The sequence below is a fragment of the Eptesicus fuscus genome, chromosome 3, assembly GCF_027574615.1.
Source record: "Eptesicus fuscus isolate TK198812 chromosome 3, DD_ASM_mEF_20220401, whole genome shotgun sequence".
Taxonomy (NCBI): Eukaryota; Metazoa; Chordata; class Mammalia; order Chiroptera; family Vespertilionidae; genus Eptesicus; species Eptesicus fuscus.
In genome coordinates, this window is record NC_072475.1 from 3,295,367 (window position 1) to 3,314,134 (window position 18,768).

Genomic DNA, 18,768 nt, shown 5'->3' on the forward strand with positions numbered 1-18,768 from the left:
CCCCAGGCTGCCCGCGGGGAGGGGCCGAGCCGCAGTGCGCGCACTCTGCCCTCCTGGCCCCGCGTCTGGCAGGGTTGCCGCCCTCGCGGGCGTGGGTGGCATGGAGACTGTGCCCAGGCCTTGCCTAACCTGGGGCAGCTGCCGCCCACTCGGGAAGACCTTCCTAGGGTGTTTTTGGTAAGGAGATGGAGGCCCGCCCCCCATCCTTCCCCATCCCCGCCTGCTCCCATAGTGTCTTCAAATTTTCCACAATTTAATTAGCACTCTGAAAGGCCACATTTAAAGAAAAAGTGCCCAGAGTTGGCTAAACCAGGTAACCAATTGCCCACGGGTGTTTCTGTGCTGAGACTGAGGGTCAGTATCTGCTGCTGAGTGTTCTTGCTCTTCGGCCGTCGGCTGTCATTTTTCAGTTTTCATCTAACTCGGAAATGTGCCTTCATGTAAACATCTTTACAGTGAACTTCTTTAGGATCTGGCAGTAGATTTTTCACTTGAATTTGTTTTTTGTTTTGTTTTTTAAAATATGCCTTTATTGATTTTTAGAGAGGAAGGGAGAGGGACAGACAAACATCAGTTGGCTGCCTCTCGCACTCCCCCTACTGGGGATTGAGCCCGAAACCCGGCCCTGATCAGAAATCGAACCCAGTGACCTTTTGGTTTATGTCAATGCTCGGCCACTGAGCCACACTCATTCGCTGGGTGAATTTGATTGTTTGGTTTTGGTTTAAACGCAGATCCTGAATCAGCAGGTTTAGGGTAGGCCTAAGAGTCTGCATTTCTTTCTTTTCTTTTTTAGAAATATATTTTATGGATTTTTTACAGAGAGGAAGGGAGAGGGATAGAGAGAAACATCAATGAGCTGCCTCCTGCACACCCCCCACTGGGGATGTGCCCGCAACCAAGGTACATGCCCTTGGCCGGAACTGAATCTGGGACCCTTCAGTCCGCAGGCCAAAGCTCTATCCACTGAGCCAAACCGGTTAGGGCTGATTTTGTTTTTTTAAATAAGCATTTGTAAGGCGAGAGATTTTCTGCTGACATTTTAGATTTTCAGGCAGATACATCTGGTGAGATACACTTGTTTAAGTGACAAGTCTTTTGTTTATTTGTTAGTAGGCTGTAGAACTCTTATCAGTTTCATGAGCTAGCCAGTCCTGCACAGAAAAGTTATTCAGGATAGATTACAAGATCATTATCAAAAGAGCTACGTTAAGGGTTGACCTCTTCCTTTTACCTGTAGCACAATGTAGTGAAGGCTCTGTGGCTTTGAGCTGACCTGACCCGGGATCCTGGAGGGCCTGATTCCCAGCATCCTTATCTGGAGGCCCATGATACCCATGTCACAGGACTTTTGTGTGTTACATGAGATACATGCATGCATAAATGATGGATTTACCAAGCCCACCCAGGAGACTTCCTTAATAGCCTAATATTGAATGCCCCACATTTTGAAATAAAGGAGCTTGCTTGAATGACTTTCCAAACTTTTCAACTGTGCTGTTAGTTACACTGAGTAGCTCTTGTTTCTTATAGCCAACCATAACATTGAACTGCTCCAGTTACCTGCCCTTACCTGGCCGACACCCTCCTTGCCCCGAGCACACACCTGGTCGCTGACAAGGCTCTCTACCTGCTAACTAGTCGCCCATACCTGTGGACTTCAAGGACCCCTGAAGGCAGTTGGCTTCCTCGTCCTTTCCTCTTGCCAGTGTTACTGTTACTGCCCACCCTCCCTCACTGTTTGTGCCACGTTACGTTGAAATGATGTATTGAGGTATTTCCTCTTTTATTGGGCTGTGAACTGTGAGAGTGGAACCCAGTCATAGTTCTTTCCCCAGTTCTTAGACACTTAATATAGTGAACAGAGATCGCAGTGGTTCAGAGGCTGGATTTCAGACTTGTAAATCTCTTGCGGGGGGAAGTTATGGACTATATGGATGTACTGACTTCTTAATTGGCAAAATAAACATCTACCATCTCTGGTTACCATCCTTACATTTTCAAAGTGTGAAGGCCATTTCAGAAAAAGGGGCAGGCCTTCCCAAGAATGAGTAGGCCGTCCTGGAGTGTGGTGCTTGTGCATAGTACAGTATATTTCTGCAGAGAGGCCCAGCGTGTGCAAAGGCCCTGTGGTAGGATGAGTCAGTTTTAGGATAAGCAGAGTGCCTTGAAGAGAGAGGTAGGTGGGGCCTTGTAGGCCACGCGGTGAGTGGGAAGGGGTTCGGATTTGTTGTAAGTTTAATGGGAAGAGTTTAAATGTGATGGGGATGTGCTTTAATTCATGTGAAGAGGATTCTGGAGCACTGTGTGAAAGTGCATTGGAGGGGCCAGCGTGAAGGGGAAGCATTCGGAGGCCTCTGCAGGCTTGCAGGGGGGAGGTGCGTGCACAGAGGTGCGATAAAGGGGGAGAGAGAGTCCACAGGTGTTTGGGGAGAAGAGCCAACTGGATGGGCGTGGAGTGTGGCAGGTGGAGAGAAGGAAGAGTCGGAATGATGTCAGAGTTCCGTGGATGGGGGAGCCACTTTCTGAGGAAGGAGCATGTGAGCAGATAGAATCAAGAGCTTTTAGAAAACAGCCTTATTGAGGTGTAGCATAACATTCATTCACATGTACAATTCAGTGATGTTTAGTAAGTTTGCAGAGTTGTGCCGCCATCGTCATAATCCAATTTTAGCACATTTCCACTTCCCTAAAAAGATCCCTGTGCCTATTTCAGTTACTCCCTGTTCCGACTCCCCGCCCTCAGCAACCACCAATCTACTTGCCGACTGACTAGATTCAGCTACTCTGGGCACTGAGCACAAATGGAATCATACGTGGCCTTTGGTGACTGGCCTCTTCCCCTAAGCGTGTATTTCCCAGGTGCATCCTTCCTGCAGCCCATACCAGTACTTTGTTCCCTCTCACTGCCCGTCAGGGGACAGGGCCCTTCGCTGGGGCCAGTAAACGCAGGCGGCTAGGCCACGTTTTGCTGAGGGACACCTGAGAGTCTGCTTTGGGATGCACCAAGTTGGAGACACCTGTGTTACATCCAGGTGGAGGGGTCCGTGGACATTTACATGAATCTGGGCATCTGAGGGGAGGTTTGGGCAGGTGTTACAAATCCCAGGGTTATTAGCATGAAGATCATATTTGTAAGTTACAGGAATGGGAGATCGTGAAGGGTTAAGAGAGAAAGAAAGAGGACCTACAGCTTGGTGCCAGGAATGCCAACCTTTCCATATCTTGTTGAGTACTTTTCCAGAGTTCTGATTTGTTTGAATAGACTGATGGGTTGACTTTCAGATATTGTTAATAGGAAATATTTGTATTTCAAAATGTACATATTGAAGGCAGCCTGGAACCTTACAGGATTCTGGATGTGTAAGCCTACAGAACAGACAAATACACAAAGCTGCCCAGCCCTGGGTTTGGACCTGGCGCTGGACACTGGAGGGAGGGTGTCCTTTTGTACCTATGAGCCTCTGAAGTCGTAAATATAGGATACTTCACAGATCAGCACTAAGTGCTATCAGACTTTTTAATGAATAAAAACAAAACAACATAAGCATGCATGTGTATTGTGTACATTACATCGCATAAATGATGGGAGTTTACACAGTCAGGTCAGGGCAGCATTCCCTGTGCCTTGTTTCCTTTCGTCACAGTGGGATAAAAATAAAGGGAAGTGGGTGCTGTTGGAGTTGGGAATAGATCGGCTACATCTTGGGCTTTGTAATAGCTGCAGGGGTTCATACATAATGAATGGATCTAACCACAGGATAAAAGAATCCGTCGAAGAATATTCAAGGGCAAGGAGAATAAAACGATGGTTGCTTGGGCCCTGGTGTAACCCCCCTACACCCAGACTCTACACTGTGGCCTAAAGCGGTCAGGGCAGCACCTGGTGGGTGATTGCAGCGGAGTAACTGAACCGGCTGTCAGACGCTACACTCTTACAGCTCGTGTTTTTTTTACGTTTTTTTCCCCCACCAGATTTTCTTTGAGAATATTTCCAATTCTCTGTCCTAGCCTAGTTGTAGAGGGTTGGACTGCCAAATAGCTAATTTCCTCAGGTTTTATAAACGCCCTACAATCGGAGGGGCCATCTGCATTCACAGTTACCCAGTGGGAACAATATGTATCATCCAATTTGTGATTTTCCCTCCTAGAATTATTTTGTCAATGAAGTAAAACCCGGGCATTTTGCTTCTGCCTGCTCCGTCCCTTTGTCCCGCTCAGAATGCAGGAGGCAGGAAGTGTTTATCTTTTATCTACCGTGGGGCCTGGCCCAGAAGCCCTGCTAAATATTTGAATTGGATCACCTGCCCCGTGAGATTGTGGACGGACACCTGTCCTCGTAGCTCTGGGCTGGGAGCGATGGGTGTTCTTGAACAGCTGCCTCATTTGTTAATTTTTGCTTCGCTTTTAGATACTTTCTCCGCTGTGAGGATGTAAGATGGATCCAGAAGAGCAGGAACTATTACATGACTACCGATACAAAAATTACTCTTCAGGCATTGAAAAGGCTTTAAGAAATTTTGAGTCCTCCAGTGAATGGGCGGATCTCATCTCTTCACTGGGCAAGCTCAACAAGGTATGTGGGCGGAGCGCGTTTGGATTGCGCCGAGGCAGGACACTGCCGTCCTTTTACTTTTCTCAGGGACTGTCTTTCTGTTACCCCACTGTTAACCTAGCCCTCCTTCCAGCTTCTTCCCTGAGCATAGCATTGTAGTGTGGACATCAGTAGAATAGCCAAGCAGTCCTTTCTCAACAATGAAATTGCCCAATCAATCATTCAAAGATGGATTCTTCTCTGGGTACTGCTTAGGATTTATATGGCTTTTTCTTCTTAGGTTTACTTTTAAGTAAATATTTTTCTTGATTTCAGAGAAGGGAGAGGGAGAGAGAGGAACATCAACGATGAGAGAGAATCCTAGATCGGCTGCCTCCTGCACGCCCCCCATTGGGGACCCATCCCACAACTTGGGCATGTGCCCTGACTGGGAATCGAACTGTGACCTCCTGGTTCATAGGTCAACACTCAACCACTGAGCCACACCAGTCAGGCTTTGGTTTACTCTTTTGACCATTTTTCTGCTGATTGGCAACTCCTGGAAGAATAAAGGATGAAATAAATATTGAAATCTACCCGGAAATTGTGTGTGTGGACGAGGAAAAGAGGTCAGGCCTAGGAAGACCCAAACTGGTCACGTGCGGGCTTGACCTTATGCCCTTGATGGGACCGCTGTATTTTCCCATGCTGCCCAGAAGGAGGATGGCACAGTAATGGCCAAGCGCTCAGAGGACCATGTGACTGTAGGTGGAGGGTATCTGGGCTCCGTGGCTGTGGGGCCGGGACTCCTGGCTGGGATACCTGCCTTTTGAGCCCAGTGCCATGTGGGAGTTGGGGATCCCCAGGTCGCAGACACTGGGGACTCGAACAAACCTCACTAAAGAGAGAGGATTTCTCCATCTACCTCTTCTAGGTATAGGGCGGGGAGTGAGGGTGCCACAGGCTGACCCTGGTGCAGGGCCTGGCAGCAGTCCACCGGCTGCCAGGAAGCAGCTCCCGCACTCCCCGGGCTGTCGGGCGCGCAGATAGGCAGTGATTACAGGTTGTGCCCGGAAGCTGTGTGTGTCCTGCAAAGTGTGTTGACAACCTGTGGTTGTCGCGGCTGGGCGCTGGCCGGATGCACAGATGGCAGCAAAGAGCAAGTAGGAGCCTGGGAGCTGGGTTTAGAGCTCCGGCTCAGGAACTCCCCAGCTGACACCACGCTCGCTGTCGTGCCTGCAGGTGGCTTCCTTTGTTGGGAGAAAGGGAGAGGCGCTGGAAGGATTCAGGTGTAGCAGGTTCTTCCAGATGTTTCCATGTTTTAGTTCTCGACTCTCCTGGAATCTAAAGACAGCATACTGATTTTTGGAGGGTGTGTGTGCATTATTTTTATGTTGAGGTAAAGTTCACCTAACATAAACTTTACCATTTAACCATTTTAGACTGTATTGTTAAAGGGATTTCAGTAATTCACAGTGTGGATGCCTAGTTCCAGAACATTTCACCAGCCCTGCCCGCCACAGCCCCGCTGAGATGCTCTCCGTGTCTGTGGACACAGAGACGGAATGACACAGAAGGTGGCCTTCTGTGCCTGGCTTCTTGCAGTTAGCATGTGTTCATGTTCATCCAAGTTGTAGGATGTATCAGTACTGCATCCCTTTTCATGACCAAACAACATTCCGTGGAAAGGATAGACCACGTTTTGGCTATCCATCCGTTGGTGACCTTTAGGTTTCCACCTTGGGGCTATTTAGTGCTGCGATGAACATTTGTGTACAAGTTTTTGTTTGAGCACCTGTCTTCCCTTCTTGTGGGCATATACCTAGGAGTGGGATTCAAATGCAGGTTATCAAGTACAGTTGCAGCCCTTCTTTAAGGAGCTTTTCAAGCATTGGCCATTCATTCATTCATTCATTCAATAGGTATTTGAGCGCCTACCACATGCCAGTACTGTTCTAGGTAGCAGGGTACAGCAGAGAACACGGGAAGCTGGGTGATAAACAAAATACATGGGATCTTAGCTGGATGAATATTGTTGGAACAGTAAGGAGGGAGGAGACAGTAAGTGGGGGGATGGCATAATATTAAATGGGTTCATTGAGGAAGGCCTTGCCGAGAAGGTGCCATTTGACCAAGTTCCGAGGCTGTGCAATGTCTGAGGCCAGTGAGGTCACGGAGCAAGCGAGGGATGGGGAGAGCACAGGAGATGAGGCCACAGCGGCAAGGGGCGGGAGGCTCCTGGTCTGTAGGTCCTTTAAAGCGAGCCTGACAGTGGCCACCGGATCCGCAGGGAGCCCTGGGCGCTGAGCAGAGGGCATGGCCTGGCTTCCCGCCTGGTTTGCTGGAACCACTTCCAGCTGCTCCCTGGGGCAGGAAACAGGACGGGTCAGGAGACAGGAGGGGTCGGGGAGGCACAGATAGGGACACCACAGAGCTGTTCCCATGAGGAGGTGGTGCTGTGGGGCAGGTTTGGATTCCAAACAGACTTCTCAGGAATAGCTAACAGGATTCCTTGTGGATAAGATGTGGGTATAAGAAAAAGAGGAGTCAAGTGCGGCTCCCAGGCTCTCTCCCGGGTTTTCAGCTTGAGGAGACGCAAGGATGGGGTGGGGAGACTGGAGGAGCTGGCTCTGTGGGTGGGCAGGGAGACGGGGTCACTATGGGATGGGTTAGTGTGATCAGGTAGATGTGTGTAGGCAGTTGGATGTGAGTCGTATTGGATAAAAGTTTTAAAACACCACTTTTTGTTCTAGTTGGTACCCAGTTCTCTATCCCACTACTGTGTCCTCTTTGCTCGAGCTTCCTGTCCTGCTGTGATTAGGCAGTGAGTGGGAACAGCCCCCGTGAAAAATTTACAAGGTATCAGTGGGATGAGGGTGACACTGTCCCTACCTCAGCCTGCCTGTGACGGGCGACACTCATAGAGAGCGTACCGTGTGCTGAGGACCTGCCATGGGTTACTGTGTAATCCTCACAGCCTGTCTTGACATTGGTCTCAGTCCAAGCAACTTGTGAAGGTCATGGCCAGCAAGTGGCAGAGGGAGGACTCAGACCCTGACTGCCTGGCTGCAGAGCCCAGCGCCTGAGCTTCTTTCACGTCCGTGTCAGCGAGGCTCACCGAAGGGACAGGGTTCACCTCTGTGTAAGGGGCACTGTCTCCATCATCCCAGCGAGGCACTCTTTCAGTGATTGCCCTGTTTTACTGGGAAGAGTCACGTGCCCAGTGTCATGTGGCTGTGATTTTTGTGGGTGGAGTTATATCCTCCAGACAAAAATAAGTTGAGGTCCCAATGCCCAGTACCTCAGAAGGTGGCCTCATTTGGAGATGGGGTCTTTCCAGAGGAAATCAAGTGAAAATGAAGTCATTTAGGGCGGGTCCTGATCCAGTGTGATTGGTGTCCTTGTAAAAGGGGAAATCTGGACTCAGACACGCATCGGGGAAGGCAGCATGTGAGGATGAGGGCAGAGGCTGGGTGATGCAGTGATGAGCCAAGGAACCAGAGATTGCCAGCTGACCGCCGGAGTGAGAGCCCCCGGAGCAGAGCCTCCCTCAGCCTCGGGGGGAACCAGCCCTGCCCACACCGGGACCTTGGACTTCGGGCCTCCAGGCTGTGGGGCGCATTTCTGTTGTGCGTGCTGTGTGGTGCTTCGCTACAGCAGGCCTGGCAAACTGGTACAGGGACAGGACCCAGGCACGAACACCTGGGTGCTGGGGACACGGACTCAGCGCGAAGTTCCTGCTCTCGGGCGCCAGGCGGTGGTGGCAGGAGGCGGACAACAAACAGAAAGGTGGTGTTGGGTGCTCAACGCTAAGAGGAAAGTAAACCAGGAGGGAGAAGGCCGGGTGCTAGTTGAGACAGAGATGGCTCTGATAACGTGACATTTGAGGTTTGAGCAGAGGCCTGGATGCAGTGAGTGAGCTGCTGGGAGCCATCTGGGGCCTGGGCCTGGGTCCAAGGTGCAGTGGGGGAGGGCGTGGCCGGCTGAGAGGTGGCAGGAGGAGGAGGTGCCAGGCCGGTCTCGGGTTTTGTTCTGGGAGGGCAGGAAGCCATGGAGCTTCAGGAAGGTTTGGGGCAAGGTGACTGCTGCCTCACCTGGTGGGAGAACCCCTCGGGCTGATGCCTGGGCCGCGCCCCAGCCTGGGAGTGTCCGGGAGCAGCGGGCAGCGTCAGCACCAGACCAGTTACTGGAGGGGTTTGAGAAGGCGCTGGAGGGAGCAAGCCTTAGTGATCGCCTCTGCATTCAAGGCCACCGGAAAAAATAAATAAATAAAAGGGCACCTGAGAAATAAAAAGGACACTTGCTAGGAGTTGATGTGAATAACGAATTTTCTTAAGGCTTTAGTGAGGGTTAGAGTTCTTGGACTCGCACGTACACAGAAGCTCAGTGAGTAAATTGGTGACGGATAATAAGACATCTTCAAATGCAAATAGAAACAGTGCTGTGGTCTACAAGGGTCAGGCCAAGATGCTGATGAAGACACCGAAGCTCAGACTTGCTTGAGGCCTCCCAGCCCCACGGGCAGTATTTTAGCTGAGCCAGGGCCGATCGGAGGCCCACATGGGGGTCAGGGGTGAGGGTGTGGATGTCAGGGAGTGCTGAGCAGCTGAGAAATGTGTGAAATGTAAGTCTGGGGACATGGAAAGCGTGCCACCAGCCATCTCTGTTTCCTCATGGGAAGACGGGGAACACGGGTGAGCAGGGTGAGGGTGAGAGGCTTTTACAGTCTGCATGCTGTGGTAAGTTCCGGAGGGACAGATAAAGAGCAGTATTGGAACCTGTGCTGGAGGTGGTCTGTGAGAAGCATGTCGCTTCCCCGCTCTTAACCAGGAGGTTGGGGGCCATGGTGCTCCTGTCGTGTGTGCGTGTGTGTGTGTGTGTGTGTGTGTGGGTGTTCAGTGTTAACCCTGACACACTGGGTGAGTGGAGACGGAATGCCACTCCCACGACCTGCCCAGGGTAGGTGACGGCGCTCTTTCTGTGTGCGAAGCCAGGTGGTCAGGTCGCTTGTGACGGGCTGCACAGCTGATGAGAGGTGGGCCCCGTGTCCCTCATCACGTCCCCCATCGTGTCCCCGGTATTGCCTTTCTGGGTTCTTCCTCCCGAGTGAGACCAGCAGAGCGCCCCTCCACAGCCGAGCCGGCAGCTAACTGCTCCGCGTGGTGTGTGAGCTGCCAGGCCCCGGGCTCCGGCAGGTGGTAAGTCCAGATGCTTAGTTAGCACCAGCTCGTGCCCACCGCCGCTGTGCCCGCCTCCGCGCCTGGCCTGGTCTTTGCCCAGAAAGTGTGAGTCAATAGTCACTGCGACAAGGTGAAGCTGATTCAAAAGAAGAGCTTTAGAAAGGAAACTGTATTCGACGCAGCTGTCTGAGCTGCTGCCGTGGCTTCAGAGCCCCTGGGTCTGGGACGTGGTGTCGGAACCTGCTGAGTGGACTGATCGGGTGCCCTGCGTGCAGCACGGGGACAGTGACGTTTCAGTGGCTGACGCTTGTTTACAGAGGAGCTGAACACGGTCACTCCCAGTTAAACAAGAGCTGACCTCGCTGGCTGCCGTGCACCCCACCCGTGCTGTGCCTTTTTCTCCAGCTGTCACCCCCCCACACACACACACCCCAGCCTGGCAAGGTGGCCAGGCACTGCCCCTCAGGGGAGGCAGGCACACTTAGCACCGGTGCTGGCTCCTTTCATGTGGGAGGCCCTGCCAGTCCTGTTCTCTTTCCATTCCTTCTGGAAGGTGGGCCCAGCTGGTGGCCCGTGGCGAATGCTTAATGAGCGCTCCAGCCGCTGCCGCCTGGCCGGTCTCACTCACGTACCACTTTGTTTTCGTGGCAGGAAACGCGCATCCTTACAAAGCTGGCCGACTTCCAGAAGGAAGCCAGGCGGTGTTTGCCATTTGCTGGATGGGGATGCTTTTAACTGGCGACGAGCACCTGGCGCTCTGAGTCAGCCCTCACTCTGCTCGGCTCTCTCCTAGGGAAAGGGAACATTTACCCTTTCATTTCACAGGCTCACCCAGTGGTCGGCAAACTCATTAGTCAACAGAGCCAGATATCAACAGCACAACGATTGACATTTCTTTGGAGAGCCACATTTTTTAAACTTAAACTTCTTCTAACGCCACTTCTTCAACATAGACTCGCCCAGGCCGTGGTATTTTGTGGAAGAGCCACACTCAAGGGGCCAAAGAGCCGCATGTGGCTCGCGAGCCGCAGTTTGCCGACCACGGGGCTAACACAGTTTAGAATCAAACACAGTTCCCCCACCCATGTTGTAAAACTATCTTTAAAATTTTTTAAATTGTGATAAAATATACAGTTTATCATCTTAACCATTTTAAGTAAAAATGCACAACATAAAACTTACTGAATCAGCTTTTGAATCATTTTAAGTGTATTGAATTATTTCTTGAGCCCATGGTCTACCCTTTGGGGTTTTTAATGGTGTTTCTCACACGACCGTTCTGGGCGGCTACAAGTCCCGAGAGGGTCAGACTGGGCCACAGTAAATCAACAGGACCCACGCCGTCTGGGTGGAGCCAGTCAGACACTTCCTGGTTCTATTAATGAAGCTCGGGTGTGGTTCAGGCCTATTTTTTCAAACTTTTATTGTGTTTGATCATTTTGTTTTGCTGAGCCCATGAATCCAGTGAGGTTAAAAATACTGCAATTCTACCTTAATGGTAGATAGCTCAAGAAATGCTTTTAAACTAGTATAGCCCATGAGCGAAAGAAATAAGGAAGTTTAATTTCCTGTTTAATTATAGTTTCTCCTTCTGTTTAGATGTTTAAAAGTGATTTTGGGAACATGACCCTTTTTTCCTTCCCGATTTATTTGTTTTCCTGAGGTATTTATTCTATAGTTGAAGAACATGTCTCAAAAAATTGTAATATGCATCATTTGTATCCAGTGGCCAGTCACTTTGGGTTATTGGTTTCCTGAAAAACACAACCCAGACAGTGGAACTTCCCCAACCATGGAACCATGCTGTCCACCTTTCTTCCTGGGGAAGGGTCCTCCCAGCCAAGTGAGGGGACAGAGCCTGGAAGGAGAAAGGCAGGGGCAGGGCTGCAGCAGCTGGCGGGGGGGCGGGTGTGAGGGAGCCTCTGCAACAGCTGGAGGGGGAGAGGGAACCTCTGCAATAGCTGGAGGGGGGAGAGGGAACCTCTACAACAGCTGGAGGGGGGAGGGAACCTCTACAACAGCTGGAGGGGGGAGGGAACCTCTGCAACAGCTGGAGGGGGGAGGGAACCTCTATAACAGCTGGAGGGGGGGAGGGAACCTCTGCAACAGCTGGAGGGGGGAGGGAACCTCTATAACAGCTGGAGGGGGGAGGGAACCTCTGCAACAGCTGGAGGGGGGAGGGAACCTCTACAACAGCTGGAGGGGGGAGGGAACCTCTGCAACAGCTGGAGGGGGGAGAGGGAACCTCTGCAACAGCTGGAGGGGGGAGGGAACCTCTGCAACAGCTGGAGGGGGAGGGAACCTCTACAACAGCTGGAGGGGGGAGGGAACCTCTACAACAGCTGGAGGGGGGAGGGAGAGGGAACCTCTACAACAGCTGGAGGGGGGAGGGAACCTCTGCAACAGCTGGAGGGGGAGGGAACCTCTACAACAGCTGGAGGGGGGAGGGAACCTCTGCAACAGCTGGAGGGGGGAGGGAGAGGGAACCTCTACAACAGCTGGTGGGGGGAGGGAACCTCTACAACAGCTGGAGGGGGGAGAGGGAACCTCTACAACAGCTGGAGGGGGGAGAGGGAACCTCTACAACAGCTGGAGGGGGGAGGGAGAGGGAACCTCTACAACAGCTGGAGGGGGGAGGGAACCTCTGCAACAGCTGGAGGGGGGAGAAGAAAAATTCAGTCGGAGCAGCAGGTTCTCCCTCACTGGCCCCGCCCCAAGGTGCACAGAGTTACGGGAGAGAGCACCTTTCCTTAATGGCACCCAGGGTTGGGCCGTATTCCGTGTCAAGCGTGTTTTTGGGATGCTGCTCAGTGCTGCTCACATAGAACGTGTTGGTTTTTTTTTGGGGGGGGGCACACCCTATTTCCTCCGTGTGCTGTCACTGGGAGCAGGAGCGCAGTCTGGGGGAGTCCAGGCCGGGGGCACGCTGAGTCTTCTGCACGGAGAGCATTTCCACCTGGAGATTCCGACTCCAGTCCTACGACCCAAAAAATTGTCATTCAATGTGACTTCTGAAGCTTGTGCTGGAAGTGACACGAGTGACCCCGCCCACCTCACTGGCTGCCACGTCTGGGCTCAGAAGGGCAGAGAAATGTGACTTAGCGGTGGGCACAGCCCCAGGCGAACAGACACTTGGGTGTCTCCTTTCCACCTCAGGTGACCTTAGCACTCACGGAGCAAAGGTCAGATTTGGACCCCGGCTGGTGTGGCTCAGTTGGTTGGGTGTCATCCCGTGAACCAAGAGGTTAGGGGTTCGATTCGCCATCAGGACACATGCCCAGTTTGCAGGCTCTCTCCCCGCCCTGTAGGGGAGCGTGTGGGAGGCAAAGCCAACAGCACGTGTTTCCCGTCACCCCGCCCTCCATTGTTGGTGTTTGGGATTCTTTGGACATAAGCACTTTTAAATATTCTGTTGGCTTTACCTTTGTTTTAAGATATTAGACTCTGAAAAATAATGTTTCAAGGTAAATCTCTAGTTTATCTATTGTTTAAGGATTTGTTACTGATTTTCAGAGAGAGAGGAAAGAAGGGAGAGAGAAAGAGAAACATGTATGTGAGAATGGAACATAGATCCTGCAAGTGCCCTATCTGGGATTGAGCCTGAGACTGGCATATTCCCCAACCAGGAATTGAACTGGCAAGCTTTCATTGCAGGGGATGATGATCAACCAACTCAGCCACACTAGTTTATCTATGTATATAAAAGACTAATATGCTAAGTGTTCGTCCAACCGATCACTATGATGCACACTGACCACCAGGGGGCAGATGCTCAATGCAAGAGCTGCCAAGCTGCAGTGACTTGGCAGCGGCGGTTCTCGGGTGACGCACCCCTAAACTAGAGAGGAGGGAGCCCGATTCCTTGCGGGGGCCGCGCAATTCCACCTTGGGCCGTGGGTTATGTTGCTGCTGGGGCACTGTCAGCCCTGAATCTGGTTCACTGCACACTGCGTTTGTGTTCCACGCCCTGTACGACAGCAACTTTGCAGAGTGCCCTCTCGCACTCCGGGACCCCTTGGGGGATGTCTGAGAGCTGGTTTCGGCCCGATACACGCAGGCCAGGCTGAGGGACCCCACCTGCCGGAGGGGACCCCCCCTCCTCACTCTGCAGATGCCCTTCAAGCCACGGTGTCACCCCAGGTGCGGCCCGGCTGGGAAGAGACTGCGGGAGGTTGGCTCCAGGGCGTGTCTGGCCTGTCAGGCCCAGTCTCGCCCTGCCAGCCACCTTCTAATTAATTTCCTTTCAATGTGCACGAATCTGTGCACCGGGTCACTAATTTTTTAAAAATGTAGTTTATTGAACTTGAGAGTTTAGTTAGACTACAGGCTTCTGAAGAAAAATACTCTTTTCCTTCTCATCCCTTTACCTCCTGTGAAGCCTCAGTGTTTATTTTAGAGGAGGGATCATTTGTTTGTTTATAAAGATGTTGTGTCCTAAGATGGTCGGGGGGCCAGCGGCTCTCACTCACGGCAGAGTGCAGTTGGCGTTGCCCGAGTCTGCCACTCCCTTAGGCACAGAGGGCTGAAGGCGACAGAGGGAGGCAGACCTGTCCTCGAGCGGCCGGCCGCCCAAGTCAGACCGTTGGGCAGGCAGTTGCTGGAACAGCATTGTAAGTCGGTGGCAGGCGTGCACGTGGAACCCAGTGGAGGAGAAACTGAGTGTGGGAGGGGACCATTCTGCCTCCACGAGGGCTCTGGGCTGAGGAAATCGGCAGGGGTGGGAGGAAGGCCTTTCGGCAGAGGGCAGCGGAGGCTGCCAGGGCTGTGTTGTTGGGGTGAGAAGCTGAAGCGGCAGGAGGCGTGCCGTGGAGGCCTTCGAATGGCTGGTTTAAGGAGTGTGGACTTCACCCTGTCGCCCTTCAGTAAATATTTGTGTGAGTGCGTCCGCCATAGTGACAGACACGCAGCATTGTAAGCCTGAGTCATGAGGACCCACCCGGCCATGGTGCTTAGCGCCCGGATGGTCGGCGTTGACCGCTCACACCCCATAAGCACACACCAGGGATGCGTTAGCACAGGCAGGGCCCGGGTCCTGCTTGGGGACATGAGACCCTGGAGCCAGCAGGGTCCTGTGTTCCAGTCTTCCAGGGACTGACTGGGGAGGGTGCCAGGAGTCACAGCCGAGGGGGTCCCCACCCATCTCTTCGGGGCACCACCGGGCTGTGAGGGGCCATTCAGACTCCTCCTCTCCCTGGACAGAGGTGCAGGGGCATCCAGGGAGCAGTCTTCCCGGGGACGGAGGTCACCTCGCCCCCCATGGAGTGCGTGTGCCTGCTCTGTGTAGACGGGCCTTCCCCAGGGAAGCACACGCCTCACCGTGCACAGGTGCTCACGTGTGGCCTGACAGTGACAGTCACTTGGAGGGAGACAGTTTCCCTTGCCCTCGAGTCCGGAGCCTGCCTCATCCCCAGCATTGCGGGGGCTCCCAGCATCGTGTGCTGGGGCCTGGCTGGTGCTCCAGGCCCTCCGTCCAGTCGCTCTGTTCTTCTGTCTCGTCTCTCACAGCCCCCGGGCCTGCCGGTGTCTCCCATTGTCAGCGTCACCTTCTTCCTCGTGCGTCTCTCTTGTTTTCCAGGCTCTTCAGAGCAACCTGAAGTATTCCCTGTTGCCACGACGGCTCCTCATCAGCAAGAGACTGGCTCAGTGCCTGCACCCTGCCCTGCCCAGTGGGGTGCACCTGAAGGCCCTGGAAACCTATGAGATCGTCTTTAAAATTGTGGGCACCAAATGGCTGGCCAAGGATTTGTTCCTGTACAGGTACGCCAGCTCCCCCAGGGCCCCTTTATTACCCAGTAACCCTGTTTCGTTCACAAGACCAGTGAGGGATAAACTGCAGAATTCAGAGGGTGTGCAGCGGTCACCAGGAGAGGAGGGCCACCTCCCGGAGCCCGTCCTCCAGGCGTCTCTCTAAGGGTGTGGTGCGTGCCTGCCCGTGGCCCCCTCTGTGCTGGCAGCGTCCTGACCGTCTCAGGACAGGCAGGTGTCTGCATCTCCAGCTTAGATGCCAGCGGCTGCCCATCTGGAACTTCTGAGTGGGTCTCACTCACCCTCTCCCCTCTCCCCTCTTCTCCCCAAAGCTGTGGGCTGTTCCCGCTCCTGGCGCACGCGGCCATGTCGGTGCGGCCCGTGCTGCTGGGCCTGTATGAGAAGTACTTCCTGCCCCTGCAGAGGCTGCTCCTGCCCAGTCTCCAGGCCTTCGTCATCGGCCTGCTGCCCGGCCTGGAGGAGGGCTCGGAGATCTACGACAGGTGGGTCTCAGTGCGCCACGGCTCCCCCACCCCCTGTCCAGGCTGCTGTGGGCCAAGCCGCTGGCGTCTTGCGTGAGGATCTGGGGGAAAGTGCAGAGATGCACGAAGCAGGGGCAGGTGTGGAAGTGGGGCCAGCCGTGTACATGTCTGGTCTGGTCTCTGCTTGACCAAGTACCGTGTTCTCCTGGGAGCACCTCCATTTACAGGTGGGGAGGAAGGAAAGGTTTCCGGGTCTCATAGTCCGAGTGACAGGATGGGGTTCTGACCCCCGAATGGCAGATCCGAGTCCTTCCTGCCGCACTAGGCTGCTTGCCAATAAGAAAACCAGGCCAGCCCTAACCGGTTTGGCTCAGTGGATAGAGCGTCGGCCTGCGGACTGAAAGGTCCCAGGTTCAATTCCAGTCAAGGGCATGTACCTTGGTTGCGGGCACATCCCCAGTAGGAGGTGTGCAGGAGGCAGCTAATCGATGTTTCTAACTCTCTATGCCTTTCCCTTCCTCTCTGTAAAATATCAATAAAATATATTAAAAAGAAAACAGGAAACCAGGCCAGGTCTCCTTGCTGGGCAGGGCGTGAAAAGGTGATGCTTAGCTGGGTAGCTGGACGCATTTCACTTGGAGAAATTTGTGAAGCTGACACGGCAGGCGTTTCAGTCCCTGCTTGGGCGGGAGAGAGCAGACCCATTCAGACTGGCGTGTACACGCTGTCCTGCTTTTCTGGAGAACTGATGGGCGGCTGTTCCCACATGAATAGAGCGATCAGCCTCTGTTCACGTGATCGTTTTCAGGGCCCACGTGCCGCCCGACCGGGGAGACTTAGAAACCTCTGGGCTGGCAACGGTTTTCATGTGATTACACACCCGCCACTCGTTCCACGCCAGTCCCTAGTCACCCCACCTTTGCCTTGGTATTGGGGCTGCCTGGCAGGGGGAGAGGGGTATAGGAGTGGAATCAAGGAATTGATCCAGGGTCTGCTAGCCAAGGGAACCAAATAATCAGAACGGCATGAGGGCGTGTGCTAGTGACCAAGGGTGATTTAAGTCACCAGGATCTGAGTGGGATTTGACAGCCCACCAGGAATTGAAGCCTGACCATTTCCAGCTGTCACGTGGAGTGGGCGGGGGCAGCTCTCAGTTCTGGTGGAGAATCACGTGTACAGTGGGTAGGGTCACTTGGATCCGCTGCCTTAGGAGGCAGTCTGGCTCCCTGCCATTTCAAAGCCTGACCACCATGCCCAGTGGCTGCCCATGATGAGGTGAAAGGTCAGGGTCACAGAGGGGTCAGCGAGAGGACCTTTACCAGGCTCTGTCTCTTGACTCCCAGACCCAGGCTCTTCCTAGAGGTTCTGGCTCATTCATGTTGACCAACCAGGTGTGTGTGTGTGTGTGTGTGTGTGTGTGTGTGTGTGTGTGTAAGTGCTTTTTCCATTATCTGACAGATGAACACCAGTTCACAAAATGTCCTGCATTTAAAAAAATCTGTAAGCATGAATGATAGAAGGGTGTCAATAGTTGGGGTGTTTCTGTGTGTTCTTAGTTGAGAAATGGGGGTTCACTATTTTTTCCTAACACTGTGGTTTTTTGACATTGAACCCAGAGCTAGGAAAGCTGCATTGGTCACTGAGTAGATGGGCTGGGACAGGAAACCAAGCCCAGTGTCTGCAGCCCTCAGAGGTTGTTCAGAACCAGCTCTCCGAGGAGGTGCTGGGCGAGGGGTCTAGGATCTCTGACCCGTACGTCTGGGTACAGTCATTGAGGCGATCGCACAAGATTTTTTTGTCACTGTATCCCTGTCTGTTAGAGAGAGTTTGGCAGCTGTTTCTTCAAAGTTCTCTGGAATTGAGCCGACACCACCAGCAAGCACTGTGCAAGGACACGAGGGGGGTGGTGGGTCACGGTGTCATGTTGGCAGAAATGCAAGGGGGTGAGGTAGGCTGGGGCTCAGGCAGGCGGGTGACCCACAGTGTCGTGTTGCTGGTTTGTGCTGGTTAGTGAACCGTAGGAATGGGAATTTGGGCCAGTGTTAGGCCTTAGTGTTCACGCTGGCTTTCTAACCCCTGATGCCTGCACACTGCTCCTGGCCAGAGTTCCTTTGTTAAGAGCCCGTGCAGTAGCTGCATAGCTGCGGTGACCTCGGTGCTGCAGTGACCTTGACCCTGGTGCTGCGGTGACCTGGGTGCTGTGGTGACCTCGGTGCTGCGGTGACCTTGGTGCTGCGGTGACCTCAGTGCTGCAGTGACCTGGGTGCTGCGGTGACCTGGGTGCTGTGGTGACCTTGGTGCTTCGGTGATCTCGGTGCTGGGGTGACCTAGGTGCTATGGTGAGCTCGGTGCTGCGGTGACCTTGACCCTAATGATGCAGTGACCTGGGTGCTGTGGTGACCTTGGTGCTGGGGTGACCTAGGTGCTGTGGTGACCTCGGTCTTGGGGTGACCTAGGTGCTGCGGTGACCTCGGTGCTGCGGTGACCTTGACCCTGGTGCTGTGGTGACCTCGGTGCTGGGGTGACCTACGTGCTGTGGTGACCTTGACCCTGGTGCTGCGGTGACCTGGGTGCTGTGTTGACCTTGTGCTGCGGCGATGTGGGCTGTCACAGGCTGCCTGTAGGCCAGGAAGCTGTAGCTCTCAGGAAGTGTGTGTTTTAGCAGATTCAATGACAGTGGCAGGTGGACAAACACAGAAAGACGAGAGAGCAGCTCAGAATAGTGATTTCCATGGCCAGGGAGAGCGAGCTGGGCCATTCCTGGAGCAGCGCAGTGAGACGTGGGCACGTGGGGATCGAGCCCGTAAACTCTGTAATCTCTTGTCCA

The 18,768-nt window shown here is 53.4% G+C and overlaps 1 protein-coding gene across 1 annotated transcript in view; it reads left to right on the forward strand.

Annotated features, from left to right (window-relative positions):
- Positions 1-18,768, forward strand: part of DOP1B (DOP1 leucine zipper like protein B) — a 59,241-nt gene that overhangs the window by 617 nt on the left and 39,856 nt on the right. Inside the window, exons 2-4 of the mRNA XM_054713529.1 lie at positions 4,412-4,576; positions 15,290-15,471; positions 15,792-15,962. Of these exons, the coding sequence (XP_054569504.1) occupies positions 4,439-4,576; positions 15,290-15,471; positions 15,792-15,962 (491 nt within the window). The 5' untranslated portion in view covers positions 4,412-4,438. The remainder of the gene's footprint in view (positions 1-4,411; positions 4,577-15,289; positions 15,472-15,791; positions 15,963-18,768) is intronic.